Source organism: Mesoplodon mirus (genome assembly GCF_964341445.2).
Source record: "Mesoplodon mirus genome assembly, chromosome: 14".
Lineage (NCBI taxonomy): Eukaryota > Metazoa > Chordata > Mammalia > Artiodactyla > Ziphiidae > Mesoplodon > Mesoplodon mirus.
The window spans coordinates 44,888,371-44,911,036 of record NC_138990.1 but is presented as its reverse complement, the minus strand read 5'-3'; the positions used below and the strand labels follow the sequence as shown (position 1 = coordinate 44,911,036).

Sequence of the window (22,666 nt, the reverse complement as noted above, 5' to 3'; positions counted from 1 at the left end):
AAACAGGGGATGCTGGTTGTGGAGGAAACAGGTGTGGGTAGCGGGTACCCCGCAACCCCCCCACCCCCAGCTAGGCTGCAACCTCAACAGTCACTCCTGGGGCAGAACGCCAGAGAGGGAGGGGCCTCCCGGACTGGAGAAGTCATCAGCAACCTGCCAGAACCGGGTTAACAAAGGCAGGACTACAACTCCCAGCATGCTCCGGCCCAGTGGGGTGACGGCGGGCGGTGGCTGCGCTGCACCCGTCTGGTGCGCACAGGACCTGGGTCGGCACCGGAGCCTGTCATTCCGGAGGGGTCTATGGGGGTGCGAGCGGGCATGCACCCGGGTCCCCAGCGCACTGGCGGCGCAGGGCTCGCGATTCCCGCCCCACGGCCCCGCCCCTTGCCCCACCCCAGCCGGGCGGCTTAGCTGGGGCCGCAGCGCGGCGGCAACATCACTCTCGCTGCCGCTGCTCCGCCCCATCGCCTTCTGTTTTTCTCTCTCATTCTCCGGTGGCGACGGCGGGGAAGGAGGAGGCAGGGGCAGCAGCAGCCGCGCTGGCTGCAATGAATGATCCCCCAGCTGGGGGAGAGGACTCCAGGTGAGCCTCTGCCCTCGGGAGGGCCGGGACCCCCGGTCGCCCAGGACCTGCAGCGCCCCCGCCATGGATCCCTAGAGGAGGAGGAGGACAAGGAGAAGACAGCTCTGCCGCCCACCCCCATCCCATTTTCCTCTTCCTTTATCTCATTGTTGCCGTAGCTGTTTACGGCAGGGCTCCCGCTGCCCCAGCATGGGGCGGGCTCCGGGTACTGCCATTCGGCCGGCGCTGCTCCCGCGGCTGCCCGGCGATTCTGCCTAATTCTCCCTCCGCAGCCGGTGCAGCGAGGACCGGAGAGCGGTGGAGGCCCGGACTGCAGCAGCGACGGGGCCACCTCCCAGCATCCCCACCCTAGGAGGCTACAGGCGGATTGAAGAACGGCGCCTGGGGGCTGGGCCGGCCCCGCCGATCCGGACCTAGGGAGGACAGCAGGACCGCCTAGGCTGCGGAGAGGGGTGGGGTGGGGGGGTCAGGAAGGACAGAGCAGCAAGATGGCCAGTAAAACCAAGGCCAGTGAGGCCCTGAAGGTGGTGGCCCGGTGCCGCCCCCTCAGCCGGAAGGAGGAGGCTTCTGGTCACGAGCAGATCCTGACCATGGACGTGAAACTGGGCCAGGTGACACTGCGAAACCCCCGCGCTGCCCTAGGGGAGCTGCCCAAGACCTTCACCTTTGATGCCGTGTATGATGCCAGCTCCAAGCAGGCAGACTTGTATGATGAAACCGTGAGGCCCCTGGTAGACTCGGTGCTTCAAGGTTTCAATGGCACCGTGTTTGCCTATGGACAGACCGGCACGGGCAAGACCTACACCATGCAGGGGACCTGGGTGGAGCCCGAGCAGCGCGGGGTCATCCCCAATGCCTTTGAGCATATCTTCACCCACATCTCGCGCTCCCAGAACCAGCAGTACTTGGTCCGGGCCTCCTACCTGGAGATCTACCAGGAGGAGATTCGGGACCTGCTCTCCAAGGAGCCTGGCAAGAGGCTAGAGCTGAAGGAGAACCCTGAGACAGGCGTCTACATCAAGGACCTGTCCTCCTTCGTCACCAAGAATGTCAAGGAGATTGAGCACGTGATGAACCTGGGGAACCAGACCCGGGCGGTGGGTAGTACACACATGAATGAGGTCAGCTCCCGCTCCCATGCCATCTTTGTCATCACCGTGGAGTGCAGTGAGCGTGGCTTGGACGGCCAGGACCACATCCGTGTAGGCAAGCTCAACCTCGTGGACCTGGCTGGAAGTGAGAGGCAGAACAAGGCAGGCCCCAACGCAGCTGGAGGGACGGCCACGCAGCCCACGGGTGGTGGCGGCGGTGGAGGTGGTGGTGGTAGTGGAGAGAGGCCTAAGGAGGCCTCCAAAATCAACCTCTCGCTGTCTGCCCTGGGCAACGTGATCGCTGCTCTGGCAGGCAACAGGAGCACCCATATCCCCTACCGGGACTCCAAGCTGACACGGCTGCTCCAGGACTCTCTGGGGGGGAATGCCAAGACCATCATGGTGGCCACCCTGGGGCCAGCCTCTCACAGCTACGATGAGAGCCTCTCCACCCTGCGCTTCGCCAACCGGGCCAAGAACATCAAGAACAAGCCCCGGGTGAATGAGGACCCCAAGGACACGCTGCTACGGGAATTCCAGGAGGAGATCGCCCGCCTGAAGGCCCAGCTGGAGAAGAAGGGGATGCTGGGAAAGCGGCTCCGGAGGAAGAGCAGCCGCAGGAAGAAGGCCGTGTCAGCCCCGCCTGGGTACCCTGAGGGGCCGCTGATGGAGGCCTGGGTGGCCGAAGAGGAGGATGACAACAACAACTACCGCCCGCCCCAGCCCACCCTGGAGTCGGCCTTGGACAAGAACATGGAGAATTACCTGCAGGAGCAGAGGGAGCAGCTGGAGGAGGAGAAGGCGGCCATCCAGGATGACCGCAGCCTGGTGAGCGAGGAGAAGCAGAAGCTGCTGGAGGAGAAGGAGAAGATGCTGGAAGACCTGCGGCGGGAGCAGCAGGCCACAGAGCTGCTTGCAGCCAAGTACAAGGTAAGAGCCCCCGAGGGAGCAGGGGCTCTCCAGAGGTCCCCAGAGGGATCTGGGCTGGCAGGCTTTTCTTTGAGGGTGTGTGACCTGGCTGGAAGCAAAGCGTCCTGCCCTCCTGCCAAGAGCTCCCCTGGAGAAGGCAGGCGAATTTCTGCAACTCCGGACTGCCAGGCAGAGCCTCCCTGGAGCACCTAGGAGGACACACACACACACACACATGCACATACACACACAGCAAAGCAGCAGGCAGTCTCTCAAGCCAGTGAGCTTGGGCTGGTCTGACCTGCTGCCTGTCAGTCTCTGCTGGTGGCCCCCAGTACCGGTCAGGTCCATGGACAGCCGGGCAGGCACTCAGCCTCGTCTGGGTGTGGGTTCTCACTCTTACCTGGCTGCCTCCCGTGTGATGTCCTCCCTTTGCAGGACCAACAAACCTCACACCATTTTAATATCTGACGTTTGGACACTTCACAGTTTACAAAATGCCCCACATACATGATCTCATTTGATACTTACGGTAGCTCTCCGGGGTCCTGCTTCTTAAACCCCCATTTTACAGGTGAGGGACCAAGGCTCAGAAAAGTGACATGACTGAGGTTCCATCCTACAAAGTGGCAGAGCTGAGCTGGAACCAGTGGCCCTTGGGCTCTTTCAGTTCTTGGATGGCGAGGCAGGGTTATACATGGGTCCTGCTCCTTATGAAAGGGGTCCAGTGGTCCCCTGGACCCATTGCTTAGAATCTTAGGAAGGAGATCACGCAGAAGGTTGGAAAGAGCACTGGGTTCTACACTGGAGACCTGGCGTCTTGGCCTTGCTCTGCTACAGCTGATTGAGTGACCTTGCGTACGTTGCTTCTTCCCTTCCTCAAGCCTCAGTTTCCCTTTTTGTAAAATAGAGCGTTGGCCTGGGTGATCTCTGAGGTTCTTCTGATCTGAGAAACAGACCAACTGGCCCTCACACCCAGGCCTCATCCTAGTGAGATCCAGTTCCCCATTGCCCTGAGAGAGATCAGGGCCTCGGTGTCCTTCCTGAGCTGCTCCCTTCCCTGGGGAAGCCTCCAGGCCCCGTTGGAACTAAGCTGCAGAGGCCCCCTGCCTGGCCAACCACAGACCTGTTAAGTTTCAATGCTGCAGATGCCATGACTCAATGTTCCAGGCATTTCCAGGTCCCTGGAGTCCTTAACACTGAGGGTTGGAGGAAGAACGCAAGGAACCGTGAGCTGATGACTTGCTGGGGGGAGCAAAACAATACCAGTTCTTAGTCCCTCCCAGGAGTGTGGGCTGGGGTGCAGGGAAGCCCTGCCTGGGAGGGAGAATGGCAATGGCTGGAAGAGGGACGGATGAGCTACAGGCCATTGTCTGTGTTATGGGAATGTGCTGCTACACCAGGGGCTCTGGCCTTGCTTATTTAGTATTTAATTTACCTCCAGGAGCTCAGCAAGGGTTATGCTGAGCCACTTCCTCAAAGGGATTGGTACATTTGGGGTCCTCCTGGGAGAAGCAGGATGTTAAAGGCAGGACAGTTAGACTCAGCTCTCCCAGGAGGAAGGGAATCCAGGCAGTCTAGTGCTTCCCACCATGAAATCTTACATGGGCAATCTGTCATCAGTTTCATCACCAAGAGCCCCTTACTCCTTTTCCCCACCCACCCTTAAAGCTGGGGAGCAACGGAGGCTAAGAGAGTGCACTTCAGCCCTGAGCAAATGGGTAGAAGGGATGAAGCGAAGGATCCAATGGGATCTCCCATTGTTGGCCACTCCCTGGCTCCCTCAGTAAGGTTCTTGGATCTAAGGCAATGTGGAGCATGGATAATGGGGCTGTCAAGAGATCAGGGCGGCCAGAGCCAGAATTCTTGTACCAGAGGCATAGCCCACAGAACCCCTCATCTTACAGCTGCCAGGGGCCTTGGAAAACTGAGGCCCAGACTTGCCCAGGGCCACACAGGTGAGTTAAGGAGAACCAGACTCTTTATACTTGGTCCGGCTTCTTTCCATTACACCAGAGTCCTGATGTTGTTACCTGTGCTCCTTGATAATCAGAGTAATTCATCTTTATGTAACTCTTTTATGTTTTAATCTCATGGAATCCTTCCAGCAACCTCAAGAGATGAGCATTACTATCTCCATTTGACAGTGATGAAAACCAAGGCTGGCGACTGTCTCCGTGACCTGGGCTAATAGACAGGTGGAGCCAGGACTAGAACCCAGGTCTTCTGATGGCCCCAGACCTGTGCTCTTTCCAAGTCTTCACGGATTCCTCCACATTTGATCTCAGGGCAGAGGCCTTTGCCTCTCTAGGCCTCAGGTTTCCATTGGCCTGATGAGGGGAAGTCTGACACAGCTCCCTAGGGACTGGGTGAAATGCTCATTATGTGCCAGGCTTTCAGATATAAGTGAAGGGGGAGGGTCGCCTGGGAAATTCCAGGCGGGGAATGATTCCACATTCTGTGACTTCTTGTCACACCCAGCCCTGGACGGACAGCAGCCAGCAAGCCCTGAATGGAGCCTGTATAGAGGGCCGTGACCTCCCTGTAGTCCTTAAGGCACTTCTGGTTCAGTGTTGGATGTTTCTAGGATAGAGGAAGCAATTTGAGGGCTCTTGAGGGATCCACTGGGTAATGAGAGGAGGAGCACGTGAGAGAGAATCCCAGGCCTGCCCATTTCACAAGGTTGCGCTGAGAATTAAATGAGATCATTAGCGTGAGGGCATCTGAAATATGCTGAAAGCACTACATCAGTGGAGGGCATTAGCAGCCACTGGGTGGCTTCTGTCTGCCAAGCAGGGGTCCAGTGATCTCTAGGACTGACATCTTTGTCGTTGGCTTAACGCTTTCCTTCCCCTGCCATCCCGGCTGCCTTGCCATAACCCTGCAGCCCCGGCAACAGAGCCAGGCGAGAAAGATCCAGGAGCCCTCCGAAGGCGGGAGCTCCGGTCCCTCCTGGAAATTAGCTGAGCTTCCACTCCCCATCTGCAACACACTCCGGCTCCCACTTTCCGAGTTTCGACAACTCCCCTTGTCACCTCCCTCATTCCCTTCTTCCAGTCCACACCACCCCTGGGGGCAGCTGAGCGGTAGCTGACACGACCCAGTGCCCTCATTCACTCTCTCTGACTCATCTTACAGTCTGTCTCGCCTGTTTTCCCTGCCCGCCACCTCTAGGCTCTCCGTCCCCTTTGTTCTCCCCTCACTGTGTACAAACACCATGGCTGTCTCCTTGGAGTCTCCTTTCATATTTACCTCGGGCCTCAGGGGATGGGAGGGTGTGCAAATGTCTGGGGGTTTGTGATTGTCATCAGTGCCCTGTTTATCAGTAGTCATTAGCCATCCATACTTACCTCGTGTCTCCGGGAGGGGGGGCTTGATAGTATACTAGACCTGAGAGGTAGGGAGAGTTGGTAAAGTCACAGGCCGACCCACAGCCGAGGTTATGCCTCTGCACAATGGCAACGCCAGTGTTTGTGCACAATGCACGTACTGCAGTGGGGACTGGGATGCCCGTAGCTTGATCAGGAGAAGGCCCACTTTAATTGTGCAAGGGACATTTTTTTTTTTTTTTTTTTTTTTGTGGTACGCGGGCCTCTCACTGCTGTGGCCTCTCCCGTTGCGGAGCACGGGCTCCGGACGCGCAGGCTCAGCGGCCATGGCTCACGGGCCCAACCGCTCCGCGGCATGTGGGATCTTCCCAGACCGGGGCACGAACCCGTGTCCCCTGCATCGGCAGGCGGACTCTCAACCACTGCGCCACCAGGGAAGCCCCGAGGGACATTTTTTAATGACTGTTTTAAGTTTGAGCTTAGGTTTCTGAGGGCTCGGGCTAGATGATTTCTAAAGCTTCGATTCTAGATCTTTAGAGGGAAAGAAGAGTATGTAGGGGAGGCAAGGGCTGCAGATGAGACCATATGCAGGCTGGAAGTGACAGGGGGACGGGAAGAGGTAGAAATGACAGCACTGCTTCTTGATCCCCAAGTAAGTAGGTCTGGAGGGAGGGGGTGGGGTGCTGCTTGGCTAGAGCCCAGCGCTCTCCGTGGTGGGTATGGGAAAGAGACCCTGCAGAAGCTGCCCCAAAGCCAGCGGGATGAGGTCACTACAGAGAGTACAGACCGCATTGAATTTTTACTGTCCATTTGTGGGTCCCTCTTCTTCCTCCCATTTCTCAGCATTGGCATTAACCGTAAGTAGTTATGCAAGAGGAGTTTCAAGCCCAAGAAACAACAATCATAGCAAGAATAATGCCATTTACTTAACACTTGCCACGAGCCAAGCCCTATACCATATATTGTGTACACATTATCTCACGTAATCCCTACAAGCACCTTCCATGAAAGGTGTTATTACTGTTCCCATTTTATACATGAGAAAACTGAGGTTTTATGACTTGCCCAAGGCCTTATGGTTTGTACATGGCAAATCTAGTTGAGCCCAGGTTGATTTGACACAAACTTGGATCCTCTTTTATGCTTAAAGAATCAGGAATATTGGGCTGGGAACTGATTGCTGGGGAGGTCGTGAAAAATGACAGGAGCTGGTGTAAACGTGTTGAATTTTTTTTTTTTTTCTGTGTGTGGTACACGGGCCTCTCACTGCTGTGGCCTCTCCCGTTGTGGAGCACAGGCTCGGGACGCGCAGGCTCAGCGGCCATGCCTCACGGGCCCAGTCGCTCCGCGGCATGTGGGATCTTCCCGGACCGGGGCACCAACCCGCGTCCCCTGCATCGGCAGGCGGACTCTCAACCACCGCGCCACCAGGGAAGCCCCAAATGTGTTGAATTTAAGGTGACAAGAGTCCCGTAGGCAGCAGGAGGTGGAGCAGGGGAGTGTAGAAGCAAGCACAGGACTGGAAGTGGAGTATGGGGGCTCCTCTGTAGAAGAGGGCTCAAATGAGACCCCTGGCCCTCTTTTCTGGACCCTCTCTCCCTTTATGTAAGTGACTCCCAAATCAAGGTCTCCTGTCCAGGTCTTTGCTGACCTTTTTTTGTAGAGTGCTGTTTTCAGAGCATGGATATCAGAGTCAGGCAGGCCTGGGTTTAGTGATTTACTAGTTCTGAGACCTCAGTTTCCTCATCTATAAAATGGGATAGTAACAGTACCTATGTCATAGTTCTATTGAGAGGATGATAATCGACATTAAAGCACTTTGCACAGTTCCTGGCATGTAAGTGTTCGTAAATAATAACTTTATTACTGTTATCTTCGACTGCTTGATGGATGTTTTCACTTGACTACCTTCCTGATATGTTAAACACATCACATTTTAGTCTGGCGTTCAAGGCCTACCAGAGTCTGGCTGTAATATATGTCATCAATCTCGCCTGCCTAAGCAAGGGATAGGAGAACCTAACAGCCAGCTCGTCTACCGCATACTTTGAACTCAGGATGCACCTCACTGCCCTTCTGCTGATTGCACTGTTTTTGTATCCTCGATTATCCTGGTAACCAGGGAGTGGGAGTTATGGGAGCAGGTTAAGCTCAATGTAAAGAAGTTCTTAATAGTTAGAATTGATCTACTTCTAGAGATAATGGGCTCCAATCCCTGGAAGTGTCTGAGGAGAAACTGAATGTCACCGTTGCTCTAAAGGGATTCAAGTACCAGAAAAGCCATTGAACTAGGTGATCTTTAAAGTCCCCTCCTCTTCAAAGTCCTTAATTGTTAAAAGTAGTATTTTTTAAAGCAAAATATAAAATGTTTGGTTCATCTTTTTGAAAATTAAGGTGACAGGATTTAAATGTTAATGTAGGAATTCAACCAATAATAGAGATATTTCCAGCTCTCTATCATGGCCAATGAGAGAAAGACAATGAGAAGAAGAAACTAGAAGAAAATGGGAGGAAAGACAGGAAAGAAGTAGAGGGAGACAGTGAAGAGGGGAAAGAGAAATGGAGTCACAGAGTCGGGAAGAAAGAAGGAGAGAGAGTGCGTAAGGGGTGGACAGCAGTGTTTCTGGGGAGAAGAAACCCCAACTGGGAGAGAAAATGCTCTGGAGGAGAGAGTGAAATAGTACCATTCCACTCTCCTGAGCTTGAGGTTAGTCTCCACATAGGGCTGTGTCCAGTCTCTAGAGACTCCCCAATAATCTGGGGAGCGTCTACGATCCCAAAACTGGCCCGGTTCCTTCCACATGTCCCCAAGGACACCAGCCCCATGCCAGACACTCTGAGACCTACAGGGCCGGGTCATCAGGGAACTGTGCGCACCCGCACCTCCATCCCAGCTGAGTCCTCCACGATCCTTAAGAGAAGAAGCCTCACCATAGCAAGTGACCAGAGCTCCAGGCTGGGTCTGATATCTAGGTCAGAGTCCATGGCCTCTTGGCACTGTTAGGAGCAATAACTTTCATTCCTTCGTCTCCCTGGTGGGTGTGGTCAGTTAACAGAATTTCCATGCGCTGGGGGCATTTGGTAATATAAAGATCGGACCTGGGCTTCCCTGGTGGCGCAGTGGTTGGGAGTCCGCCTGCTGATGCAGGGGACGCGGGTTTGTGCCCCGGTCCGGGAAGATCCCACATGCCGTGGAGCGGCTGGGCCTGTGAGCCATGGCCGCTGGGCCTGCGCATCCGGAGCCTGTGCTCCACAAAGGGAGAGGCCACAACAGTGAGAGGCCCGCGTACCGAAGAAAAGAAAAAACAAAAAAAAGATTGGACCTGCAGGAAGCGTTTAAGACTAATACATTTACATCAGAGGTTCTGGGATTCAAGTTATGTTGGGGCTCAGCAGGCCTTCTGGTCCAGTGTTGGGTGTCTCTTGCTGTGTGTTGGCTGGCGGGGTGTATTATATTGCCCTTAGTCATCTCCAGCCCCCGGATAGCGCAAGATTGGATGAAGTGGCTGTGATAATGTTCTCATTGTGCTCTGAGGACTAGGAGGAAGGGCCTGGAATTCAGCGGGAGAAGGGTACCCCCTCCCATCTGTGCCCTGCCAGCCTGCTGTCCCTAGCCAGTCTGGGGCACTTCTGGGGCCAGCTGGGCCTGAGAGCTGCTGAATCAGGTAGCCTGAGTAGATAAGAAAATGGTCTCGCTTCCCACCAATCCAGCCCTTCAGACATGGTAGCTGCACAAGGCAGACTCCTGTGTTCAGAGCTTATGAGGCACCTGTACTGGTGCTTCAGAGTATATCTAGAATTTTTAATACCCCGAGGAATTCCTGGGCATTAAATCCTGGTCAGACTAAAGACTTACTTTCTCGTTGTCTCCTTTTCCGCTCAGATGTACTTAACCGAGGGGTGCCGGGCCCTGGGTTGCACTGTTTCTGCGGTGGTAGGTAATGGACCTGCAGGCTTTCTCCTTTCTTCAAGTGAGCGAGCAGAATAATAATAACAACAACAATTGGAATAATAACGGTAGCTACCATTTCTTTAGTGCATGTTTAATGCCAAGTACGCGCTGTATTCTCGCGTTGTTTTATTCAGTCTTCACAATAGCACCATGAAGTAGTAGTGTTTTAATCTCCATGTGACAAATGAGGATACTAAGGCACAGTAGCAACGAGGGAACAATCCAAGGTCACATGCCTGTGAAGTGTTAGCACCAGCACATGAGCCTATGTCTGCTTGACTCCAAAGCCCACGATCTTCCCCTCCACACTGTATCACCAACTCAGAAAGGAAGGCTTCATGCCAGATCCCTGGCTGATAGGCCCCAGTGGGAGCGCTTGTCTGCTGAGATGCTTAACTCAGCTCTGTCCTTCCACATGATGCAAACCCCCAGCCCCTGACCTCAGCCTAGAGCCATTCGTTCATATAATCGACAAGTCTTTTTTAACACTATGACCAAGAATACAAATCAGTAGATAGGGTTAACTTTGTCTTTAAATTGTTTAAGTTTCTGGAATGAATCACAAGAACTCACTAATAATGGTTATCTGTAGGGATTTTAATAGGAAGGGGGCTTTTATTTTTCACTTTATAGTTTTTTTACAACAAGCATATATTACTTTGTTAATTAAACGAAAACAAATCTAAAATTTTTAAAGGAGAAAAATATATAAAAGAGATGTGTTAATACATGGTTGGAAGATTGGCTTAAATGAATAATTGAGGGGAATCCAGAGTTGATAATAATTTTTAATGATACCCAATTATTGGTAATCCTGTGACTTTGGACAAGTCACTTCCCCTCCCAGGGACTGTAAGAAATGATCAGTAGATGATTCCTTGCTTTCTGCACCATTTGCCTATTCATCTTGGAAGCAGCGGGTCAGGAGCCCAGGGTGAGAGAGCAGCCTGGATGAGGGGCAGTGAGGGCTGGAGAGGAATGACCAAGCACTACCTGGAAGCTGGAGGCTGAATGACCCAGGATCTGTAAAATACTGAGTCTGCACTTTATGGATCCTTAGGTCTCATCCATTGCTGGCTTTGTTGTGTTCTGTTGTCTGGCTGGGTTTGCATCCCTGGTGCTGGAGAGAAACCCTTTAGCACAACACAAATAAGTGAGGGAAGTAGGGGAGAAAGACAAGGTAAGGATCGGATCTGAAGTGCTCATGGTTTTCTTACTCAAGTAGATGGGCTGATTTTTTTCTTCCTGCTTGTCTCCAAGGTGGACTGAAGCATTTCTGGGCATCCATACCCTGTCCAGGGCAAGGCTGGAAGTAGAGTCCAGCTTACCTCACTCCCCAGCCAATATGTTTCCTGATCTCTAATTGTTCCTTCTTCTTGATGAGAGAATTACTAGCATTTGAAAGACCATTTATGTAGTTTTTTGAGCCATCCAAGGAGACTCAAGGCAGGAAACTTGGACTTGGTTTCCTGATTTATGTTCCCCAAGGCAGAGAACCACTGAAAATAGCACTATTCTTCCCCTCACCATTGTCTCTTTCATTTCTTCTTCCCTTACTGCTGGTTCCTTGAGATCTGTAACCAGTGGCTACAAAAGGAGAAACAGGTCTGTAGGCATGGGCGTATTTCCTAAGAGGTGGGAGCCAGGATTGTTGCAGTAGTTATTTTGTTTTGCTCTTTGTGATGAGTGGTGGGTAAATGTCAATCAGGTACTGAAACAGCAAGTAACCACTGACATTTGATTGTACATTATCATTTACCAGGTAGTTCCACATCTATTATGCAACTCACCATTCTTACCCAAAGCCTGCAAGGTTAGTGGATATTTGCCCCATTTTACAGATGAGAAAACTGAGGTCCAGGAGCTGATGCCCTAGATTTCTTAGCAAATAAGATGGTAGAGTGTGTACCAGGTTTCAAGTTCTCTGACTGACATGCCCAGTGCCCTTTACATCTTTCCACCATGGAACTTGTGAGGTGGCCCTTCCTGTGAGCATTCGGGTTTCAAGCACTCTGGGGAACCCTAGTATTACTGACGACCTCCCCACACACATGCAGTTAAGAGCTCTAACCCGTTTATCTCAGAGGCCCCTATAAGAACTTCATTCAGGCAGAAGCATCTTCAGCAGAACCCTGCCTGTTTCATCTGGAAGAGAAAGAAATGGTGCCCTGAGCTTTCCTCATGGCTCCTGAGTTGGCAAAGGTGCTAAGACCAAATGTTGCTTTTCTCCAAGGCACCTTTCTGCCTGAACCCAGGAGAAAGCTGTGGAACAAGAGAAAGGGCACTGGACTTGGAATTAGGAGGCTGGTGTTTAAATACTACTTCTGCCGCTTACTGGCTCCATAACCTCTAGCAAGTCACTTCACCTGTCTGAGCCTTAGTTTCCTTTTATGTCAAATGGGGATCATACTCGTTATCTCATAAGGTTCTTGTGATGATGAAATAGGATGATTAATGCAAAAAGGACCTAGCCCAGCCACAGGCACATGGCAAGTTGCATCTGAGACTCCTGTCTCCTGCAGAATGTCATAGATTAGCTGGCAGTGGCAGCGCAGAGCGTGTTTGGCTTCTCTGTAAAATCATCCTTGATGATATCTCCTCAGAAGGGTGGCTGTCTGGGCCTGGCTGTCTCCATTCTGGCTTTCCCGATCAGCACTTAATGAGTGCTGGGGTCTCCTTTCTCCTCCTGATTTTGCACTTCAATTGCTCCTGGAATGGGAAAAGGTGAGCCTCTGAATATCCCAAGCTGTATCTGCAAGCTGACCTGGTCCCTGTGGTGGTCTTGGCTGTTAATTGTCACAACAGCTGACCTGCCTCTCATACCTGGAATCAAGGACCCTAATCGAATTGGGAAATTATTTGGAGAGTGCATAGTCAATATAGGAGCAGACACACATACCAATTCCATAATTATGAGACTCCATGCTTAGAATTCTCCATCTCCGGGCCTCAGTTTTGTCATCTGTAAAGCAAAGGGGGTTGGGGTGATTCCCTGAGGTCACCTTAGTTATCCGGTGATTCATTTCCCTCTTGCAAGAGTCAGACCGTGTCCTTGGAGCTCCCAGCCATGTCTTTTCCACCCCACAGCCTCTGCTAGCCTTTTAGTTACAATGGACATATTTAGAACCAGTAGAACCAAACCCAGTCCTGTCCACAGGCCCCACCCACCTGGACTCTTTTGCCCTGAGACATCACAAGGGCAGCATTAACTGGGGCAGCTAAGAGCTCTAGGGAACTTTTCCTGGGGACTAGAAACCCCATATTCTGCTTAGTACCCTCCCAGCCTGAAGTGGGCCCAGGGCTTTGAGGCATCCCTGTCCCTCCCTGCCCTCCTTAGGTGATTAAAGTTAAAGACGGAGATCTCTGAGGAAAAGGAGGAGACGGCCACTGGTATCCTCCGAGAAATGGGGAAAAGCAAAAGCAAAAGCAAAAAAGCTGTTTCTAAGCAAAGAACTGCAGCCATGCATGACATATTTCAGAGTGGGGGGGGTGAAACAGGTAGCAATGAACTGAGACTGGGGAGAAGGGGGCACTGAGGCCCTGCACCTGGATTGGGGCCCACCCCCAGATTTTGTGCCAGGACCAGCCCCGTCTTCTAGCACGAGGCAGGTTCTGTCAGGCAGGCTTGGCTGACAGTGTGGGCTGGGCCAGTGGGCAAGACTTGGCGAGAAACCGATAAGGCACCTTCGGTTGTCATTTAAATCACATGTGTCGGGGCAGGGTTAGGCAGAGAGGCATAGGGGCAGTGGACAAATGGAATGGGTGATACGGGCAGTCACGCATCGTCCAGGGAACTCTCTTCATGGAGCCCAGGGCCCGGCCAGAAGGAGACATCCTGAAGCGAGATTTCCAGGTCCAAGGAGGAGGTTTAACACGAAGCCTGATGAGCAAGAATCAGCACAGAAACCAGTCCTGGGAATCATGTCATGGGGGTGGCAGTTGGAGGAGGGTTGGAACTTGGAGGCCCTGGTAGTCTTGGCTGATGCATCAGATTCCAGGCCTGATTGGCAGCTGAAATTCTGCCTGACAATGTCCAAATGGGTTTCTTGAGCTAGGTGTGGGCAGCTGGAGAAGGTGTGGGCCGAACAAACAAAGAATTGTTTTGAATCAGGTCCATCTCCACACTTTAAAATCACCACACAAAAAAAAAAGCATAAAGGAGCATTTTGTAAAAGGAGAGATCAGACCTTTGCAAGCCTACCACAAAGGTATAGAGAATATAAAATAAATGAGAGGCTCAATTTTATATCTCTTATTAAGTAAAATTGAAAATCATGATAATACTTCATATGATATGGTAATAAAAATGGTTTCATTATTTATTGCTGGCAGTGGTTTAGAAAGGTAACTTGACAGTATGTTCTAAGATATACGAAATGTTTGTAACCCTTTGTCCACTCCTGAAATTTCCTTCTAAGAAAGTCACCTAAAAAAGCACAAAATTGGGAATTCCCTGTCAGCCCAGTGGTTAGGACTTGGCGCTCACACTGCCGAGGGCCTGGGTTCAATCCTTGGTCGGGGAACTAAGATCCCACAAGCTACGCTGCTCCACCAAAAAAATTATATGCGCAAGAGTGTTTATTGTAAACATTAACCAAACAACCAAATATCTTATAATGGGGGTTAATTAAATATATTATAAATCATCCACTCTAAATGTTATGCAGTCCTTAAACATATAATCATAAACCTTATGGAAGTAACAGGAAATTCTTGAGATATTTGATGAAATGGAAATAGCAGGACATAAACTTATATTTATACCATGTCTATGGATGTGAAAAAATGATGTGTGCATATGGAAAAATCTGGGGGGAAAAGCTAATTAATTAGCTATGAGGAGGAATACATGAATTTTTTTCCCATTTTGTTTTATTTCTGTGGTTATTTGATGTTAGTGCAATTGTTTTTTTCTGAAAGCGGAGAAAGACAATAAAAGGTTAAAAATGTGTCCCCAGAATCCTTTAATGAACTGTGAGGTATTTAATCCAGTACCCCTGAGATAATACATTGCATAAATTTATTACCTTCTGTAAACAGGACTTCTCTTTGTTCTAAAACTCAAGGTACAAGCTCTTACTCTCTGTACCAGGGACTGATTGGAAAAACCTGGAGCTTTCCTTTTCACACCTGTTTTGATGGTATAATTTCCAGGTCCATTCTCTTAACCTTTCTTTGTCTTTGCCAACTAAAGAGTCCTATTTTTTTTTGTCTCTTATAATAGCCCTTGCATGGTTTTAGCCGCCCTTCTCTGGATCTTCTCTCTCCTTCAAGTCCCCGGAGATGCAGCAAGGGATTACACACAGTACTCCAGATTCAGCTGCATCATAGTTTTATATTAGGGTAGAATGATTTTTGTTTTGTTTCCAAAAAGCCTTGGTGATGGTGCCTGGTCAGATGCTATTAGCTTTTTTAGCTGTGGCAGCATATTAAGCCAACGTCTTCTGGGAACAATAGAGAATTACTCCCCCTCTTTTCCCTCTGTTTTGGTTTATAACTGATCGCTCACAGCTATCATTTAATGAGTAGAGTGAAGATTACTTTTTCCCCAAATGTGAAACTCTAACTGAAGCTCACCTGCCATTTTTTGGTCAGCTCACACGGCCTAGAAATTCTCCTGCTTTTTACCACCTGCAAGAATCTGGGGGCATCTGTGAAGTTGGTATTTTACCTGTACACCCTTTCTTGCATGATTTCTGATGGAAATCAGTACCCGCATTTAACATTTGGACATTTTTCCACCTAGAGAAGTGCCTGTTTATTTCTGTTTCCTTTCCTTCATCCCCGTCCCCTTTCTCTGTCTCCTCACCCCCTCCCCCATGTAACTTTGAGTAACCTCTGATGTAGGACCTTGCCAGGAGCATTTTAACCTCTAAAGTTCTGGCCACTGGCTTCCCCATGGACTGAAATAATCTATTTTGTCCCAGAAAGAACTCTTGGAGATTAGTCAGACATGATTTCATCTTGCTGGAAACATGTTGCTTTTCTTTTAGCAGATTCTGCTTCCTAAAGCACACCACACATTGTCTGCAGTAGGAAGAGCATGGGCTTTGGAGCCAGGCAGACCTGGGTCTGGATTCTCCATTTCAATTGAACAGCTGTGATGTGACCTTGGATGGATTACTTAAGCTCTTTGAGCTTTCAGCAGAAAAATGATGGTGTTAATAGTATGCCACTTAAAACATGTTGCACAAGTCACCTGGGGGTCTCAGAAGCTGATTCACTAGGTCTGCATAGGGCCTGAGATTCTGCATTTCTAACAAGTCCTCAGATAATGCTGATTCTGGGGACTGCTGAAAGCAGTGATGCCCAAATTTGCACACTGAAATCCCCTGGGAACCTTTAAAAACCACCGATGCCTGCACCTCACCACCTGCCCCCTCCATTTCCAGTTTAACTGGCAGTGGGATGTAGCCTGGGCACTGAGTCTTTTAAAAGCTCCCCAGGTGATTCTACTGTACATCAAAGTTTGAGACAGTGCCTAAAGGGTTATTAGCAGAAGTAAGTGTGAGACACTTGGCACATAGCAGGTGCAAAGCAAAGAATGGTTTTCTTTCTCTTGGTGCCTTGCCCTGTGCTTCTCTCTCCATCCTTATTCCCAGTCTTTACATCAGGTAGGAAAAAGCAGGGCATCAGCTGTCACCCTGTGTCTTCCTTACTAGAGTCTCCTCTAGAGCATCTGGCTTGGGAGTTCTCACTGCCAGTTGTAAGGGGAAGGGACCAAGATAACCCTGCCATGTGGCCTGGCACTGGGAGTTTTAAAAGCTCCCCAGGCAATTCTAACATGCAATCTATTTTGAGAACTGGTGTCTTTCTATTCGGTGGCAAAGAGTGAAGAACACTAGGGCCATATAACATGCCAAGGGAAGTGTGAGGACTCAGGGCTGGAGCGGGCAGGTGTGTCCTAGAATGGGGGACCAGGCCAGATACCAGGTCCCGCCAAATGCCATTACAGTTAGAGGGATCAATTATCCATGGCCTGCAGCAGTCAGGGGCTTCTCTGTGGACAAGCAGAGCTGCTGCCTTCCTCCTTCCTCCCTCTTCACACCCAGCCCACTCCTCCTGCCAGGCTTCCCAGATGCCCAGACCCTGCTTCTCTGCCCCTTAGCCAGTGCATGTGGGTTGACCAATTGAAGGAGAAGCTGAGGTGAAGATCCAGTTCTGCTCTGGATGAGTGAGCCCAGAGAAAGGACCTGGAAGCCCCCCTCTGAGGCTACCCCAAGGAGTCCTTTCTGTTCATCAAACATATTGAGCATTTACTATGTGCCAGGCACTGTGCTAAGTCCCAAAACTCAGATCTGAGTAAGACATGATTCCTGACCTGAAGGAGCACACAGAGGAGACAGGATGTAAACAAATGATGGGACAATATGGGAAAACAGTAGGAAAGTGTCCTAGCTATTGAGGAGGCCTAAGGGAGGAAATGTGCAGAGTTGAGGGAATCAGAGAAAACTTCCCAAGATGCTCAAGCTGTGTCTTGCAGGAGAAGTAGCCATTTTCCAGGTGGATGTGAAGCAGGGAGAGAAGCCTGGTCTTGTGAAAAGGCACAGCCCACTCAGGGGGCTGGGATTCTTTCGGCAAAGCTGGAGCACAGAGCACATGTGGGGAGTAGGTGAGACCAGCCCACGGGGCCAGTAACTGCTACAGACTTTGTGGTTCATCCTGCAAGGAATGGAGGCCCTTTCAATAGTTTGCAGCAGAGGAGAGGCACGTTCAGACTTGTGTGGTTGGCGGATCCCCCTGGGTGTCATGTGGAGAGGGCTGGAAGGGGAAACTGAGGTGGGGGGAGATCCTGGCAATGATCCAGGTGAGTCATGGGGACCGCAGTGAAGTGAGCCATTGTGATGCGGATGAAAAGGAGGGAAGGAGGTGAGCTGTACCAAGAAGACAGACTTGATGGGATTTAATGACTGGCCAGATGAAGGGGGTGAGTGAGCTGCAGGGCGGGGACGCAGGTGAGGCGGGTAAGGTGTCTGGGGCACACAATTTAAGGAGTCACTCATGCAAAGGGTGGACAAGTGTGACCGTGAGAGAGAAGGAGTCTGTGCTGTGGAGGTGGGTGGATGGTGAGATGGTAGCCAGGAGCAGGGTCTGGGGGAGGTAGTAGGGCAGCCCTGGCTACGCTGCCACGGGGAGGGTGCCTTGCTTGGCAACAGCTCCCTCAGGCTGCGTGGGGCGGCTCTGACTGGCCCTGCTTCACTCAGTGTCCTCTGTCACCCTCACACAGCCCAACCTCTGACCCCACAAAAGCAACCTTCGACCCCTGTCCTGCTCTGTCCTCCATGACGGATGGTACAGGGACCCCCTGCTCCCCTATTCTGCCAGCACACCCTGCTTGGAGAGCCCTCAGGCAGGTCAGTGGCTCAAGGTGATTTCAACCTTCCAGGAGGCCTGGGATGAAATCAGAGGACAGCTGGCGCGCCCCGGGCAGCACCCTCTGACTAGCAATAATGAAAATGCATTTTTAAAAATTAATTAATTTATTTATTTTTGGCTGCTTTGGGTCTTCATTGCTGCGCGCGGGCTTTCTCTAGTTGCAGCGAGTGGGGGCTACTCTTCGTTGCGGTGCGCGGGCTTCTCATTGCGGTGGCTTCTCTTGTTGCAGAGCACGGGCTCTAGGCACGTGGGTTTCAGTGGTTGCAGCACGTGGGCTCAGTAGTTGTGGCTCGCGGGCTCTAGAGCACAGGCTCTAGAGCTGTGGTGCACGGGCTTAGTTGCTCCGCGGCATGCGGGATCCTCCCGGACCAGGGCTCAAACCCGTGTCCCCTGTGTTGGGAGGTCGATTCTTAACCACTGTGCCACCAGGGAAGTCCCTGAAAATGCATTTAATGTACTCACAACTTACACGGTTTCCCCTAGTCCTTTATTATTTAAGCTTCAGATTCAACCAGCATCTATGGAATGTCTGTGCCAAGCGCTGGGTCGGGCTGGGGGTGCTGCACAGAGCACAGGGGCTCAGTGAGGAGACTGGCGTGGAGCTCAGATCTCACCCCTGTTAACTAGCTGCATGGCCTGAGGCTAGTTCCTCTCAGTTTCTTTACTTGTTGCCTGGGTCTCTCTGGGGGTGAGGATGGAGACACCTGGCAGGTAGCGGTAGCACTCAGCAGATGTTTGCTGTGGCTTTCCTCCCGGGAGCAGAGGCGGCTCCAGGGTTATGGACGTGAGAGGTGACGGATGAGTCGGCCCAGACCTTGCAATTGGTGGGTAAAGCCCAAGTCTTTCTGGCCATCTCCAAAGCTCGTGCTGCTTCTGGGGCCCCATGTGCCCCTTAGTGCTGCAGAGTCTTCTCCCTTTGGCTTTTCTTCTGTTTTCCAGCTGAAGGTTAGAGCCTTTCCTGCTGCCTGTGTGAGAACCCCCTGCCAGAGTCAGGAGCCAGTTACCTAAAGGGCCGGGCTGCCCAGTGACTGTATTGGGTGTCTCCCCGCCTCCTAACACCAGCTGGGTCCTGTTGCCAGGATTAGATTGCCACCCGCACTCCCTTCCCAAGCATGGTGAACCAGCCTTCCGTATATCCAAAGCAAAGCTTCCATAGCCAAAGCAAACAGATCAGGTGCCCTGTATTCTCTGAGGGATTCCCTCTCTTTGTCTCACCTAATGGTCCTGCTGAGAATGGGAGCCTTGTGCTGGGGCCCAGGAGGCTGGAGGGGAAAACTTCATTCTTGATAAGGGTATTGAGGCTCCTCCTGGGACACATCCTCTGTCCCCTCCTGGAAGGACCACAAAACAGAGAAGCCAAACCTCTCAAGCTGGGGCTGCTGTGGCCCTTTGAAAAGCCCCAAAGCCCATCTCTTCACCCCTCTGTGTCCCCAGGCCATGGAGAGCAAGCTGCTCATCGGGGGCAGGAACATCATGGATCACACCAATGAACAGCAGAAGATGCTGGAACTGAAGAGGCAGGAGATTGCCGAGCAGGTAGGGCTGGGGGCTTCGGGTCCCTGGGTTGGGTGGGAGGGGGCACATGGCCTTGAGGTCGCACTGGGGTGCTTAGGGCAGTGAGCCATCATGGACTCAGGATCCCCGGAGTTACAGTGCTGAGAACCTAAGGCATGCTGCCCGGCATCCCATGGGTCCACCGCCCAGGTGGTGGCTCTCCATGACGACAGCCTCCGTAAGGCACCTGGTACTAATTCCTGGGCCTTCCACAAAGGTGTGAGTTCTTTGCCAACTGCAGGACTGCGTCCTAAATCATCAAGAACAAGAACCACAGTTTGTTGATCTTACCAATCAATTGTGATACTACACGGGAGAGGCTGAGGCAGCTGGAAAGCCAGTATATCCGGGCATCGGTATACGTGGTTGACACCCCTGGAATGCCCCAGCTGTTAGGGCTGAGGTCTCCTTCCATGTGGGGGCAGTGCCTTGGCAAAAGCGTGGCCATATGAGCTGAGAAGAAGGTTCAGAGAGGCCCCATCGAGGGTGGGGTGGGAGCAATGGATGTGGGCCGTGGGACGCTCCCTGCTGCCCCCTGGCACCTGTGGTCATGACGAAGCCAGGTTCCATGATAGGCAGAGCTCCCCAGTACGTGCTGCTCCGCTGAGTCCTGCGCCCTGCCTTGGCCTAGAAACGCCGCGAACGGGAAATGCAGCAGGAGATGATGCTCCGAGACGAGGAGACCATGGAGCTCCGGGGCACCTACACGTCCCTGCAGCAGGAGGTGGAGGTCAAAACCAAGAAACTCAAGAAGGTGAGATGCCACACAGAACTGGGTCAAGGTGTGTAAGGGCCTGGCAAGCCTCTGCCCGAGACGTCACCTGCCCCAGGGGAGTGTGCTTTAGCGACCCCTCCCCACTTTGCTTGGGCTGCTGACCCCCTGAGTTACACTGTGTGGGTGCTGGGTGAGGAGCAGGGGGAGGCGGGGGTCTGGGTGGGGTGGGATAGAGCCTTTCCTCCTGGGCCAGGAGGGGCCGGACAGGCTGGGAACACTTTTACTTCCACTCTCCAGGGTTGCCATCCTCGTGATCCTGGGTAGCTTCCCCCTTTACTCTGGTGTCACCAGTGAGTCACAGTATGGATAACCAGGCACAGAGCAGGCCAGGGGAGTGGTGGGGAAACCTGAGGAGACTCGAGCCTGGGAGCGCTCAGAGAGGGAGCACAGGACTCTCCAGGGATGAGAGTGTTGGCCGCCAGGACCCTGCGACGTCCATGGCCAGGGAAAGACGTGTGCATGAGCTGAGGCCCTAGGGCAGGAAGTGGCAAATTCCAGTCTGGATTCTGGGAAGACCCTGGTGAGCCCTTAGATTGCCGAGGTGGCTGCCCCAGAGCAGGCCAGGCAGAGGCCCAGCTCCAGTGGCAGTTTCCAGGGACACACCTGTCAGTGGGTTAGGAGTGGGACAGGGAGGTTGGAGCTGCCCTCCACACCCCTACTTTTTTTTCTTTTGTGGTACGCGGGCCTCTCCCTGTTGTGGCCTCTCCCGTTGCGGAGCACAGGCTCCGGATGCGCAGGCTCAGCAGCCATGGCTCACAGGCCCAGCCGCTCCGTGGCATGTGGGATCTTCCCAGACCGGGGCACGAACCCATGTCCCCTGCATCGGCAGGCGGACTCTCAACCACTGCGCCACCAGGGAAGCCCCACACCCCTACTTTTGAGAGCCGCTGGAGAGGCAGGAGTAGGAGGGGTCACCTTGCAAACTGGCTGAGGCTCCCTTCCTTCCCTGAGCCCTGGACGGCAGTCCTGATACTCGCGTCCTGATTCCGGCTCTTCTGTTACCTCGTTGTATGACCTTGAGCAAGTCTGAGTTTGCTCACCTATAAAAGGGGGTGCTGGACCAGAAGGTCCCTCGGGTCCCTTCAGATGTGAACATTGCACGATGTGGACAGTAGCTGAGAGAGCAGGTTAACAGGCCACAGTGTGGGAGGGTCAGGGTAGCCTTTAGAATAACCCATTCCAACGGACGGTGGGGCAGGAGGGAACTTCAGAGCTGGGCCCTGGGCTCATCCTGGACCGAGCTGGCGGACCCCGAGCCTGCAGCCGTCGGGACCCAGGCTGGGTGAGCGGAGCCACATGGCTGGCCACACTGCACAGCCTCTGAGCTGCACCTGTCCCCACCCAGCTCTACGCCAAGCTGCAGGCGGTGAAGGCGGAGATCCAGGACCAGCACGATGAGTACATCCGCGTGCGGCAGGACCTGGAAGAGGCGCAGAATGAGCAGACCCGGGAGCTCAAGCTCAAGTAGGGCCCCTCCTCTTTCCACCTGGGGCTCCCACAGGCATCCCTCAGGCCCTGGGCCTCTCCCTGACAGGCTCCTCTCTTTCCTGAAGGCTTCATTCCAACTGTCTCCTCATCCATGTCCATGTACCTTAGAACAGAATGTGTCTGAGGGATGGGGGAGGGGCCCATTGGAGTTTCCTCTACCTCCTGTTTCCTCCGTCCTCTCCTCGGCCTGCATTTGATGAACCCCACAAAGTGCATGCGGGGTGCTGCCCAGAAGTAACTCCTAAGGCCCTGAGTCTATAATCTTTGCCTTAGAAACTGTGATTTTTCAAGCTCTATTATTTCTCTAGGGATTCCCTCCCCCCGACTTTTTGTTTTTTCCACCTTCTCTGTTCCCTCTGCCTCTTTGCTTCTTTTTTCTCATCCTTCAACCTTCATATACACTGTGTGGTCTCATGTGGTCCCCTCTGTACCTCATTCCTGCTCCCAGGTACCTAATCATCGAGAACTTCATCCCCCCTGAGGAGAAGAACAAGATCATGAACCGGCTTTTCCTGGACTGCGAGGAGGAGCAATGGAAGTTCCAGCCCCTCATGCCCGGTGGAGCGTGAGTCTTTCACCAGCTGTCTGGGCCTAGGGACTTGCCAGCTC

The 22,666-nt window shown here is 52.4% G+C and overlaps 1 protein-coding gene across 2 annotated transcripts in view; it reads left to right on the top strand.

The window, feature by feature from the left end:
- Positions 1-235: 235 nt before the first annotated feature.
- KIF3C (kinesin family member 3C) overlaps positions 236-22,666 on the top strand; it is a 36,275-nt gene continuing 13,844 nt past the window's right edge. The window contains exons 1-5 of one of the 2 annotated variants that reach the window (XM_082642332.1): positions 236-2,604; positions 19,675-19,776; positions 20,426-20,548; positions 21,915-22,033; positions 22,506-22,622. In XM_082642332.1, the coding sequence (XP_082498458.1) occupies positions 1,072-2,604; positions 19,675-19,776; positions 20,426-20,548; positions 21,915-22,033; positions 22,506-22,622 (1,994 nt within the window). In that variant the 5' untranslated portion in view covers positions 236-1,071. The remainder of the gene's footprint in view (positions 2,605-19,674; positions 19,777-20,425; positions 20,549-21,914; positions 22,034-22,505; positions 22,623-22,666) is intronic. The other variant, XM_082642331.1, reaches the window with a different exon arrangement.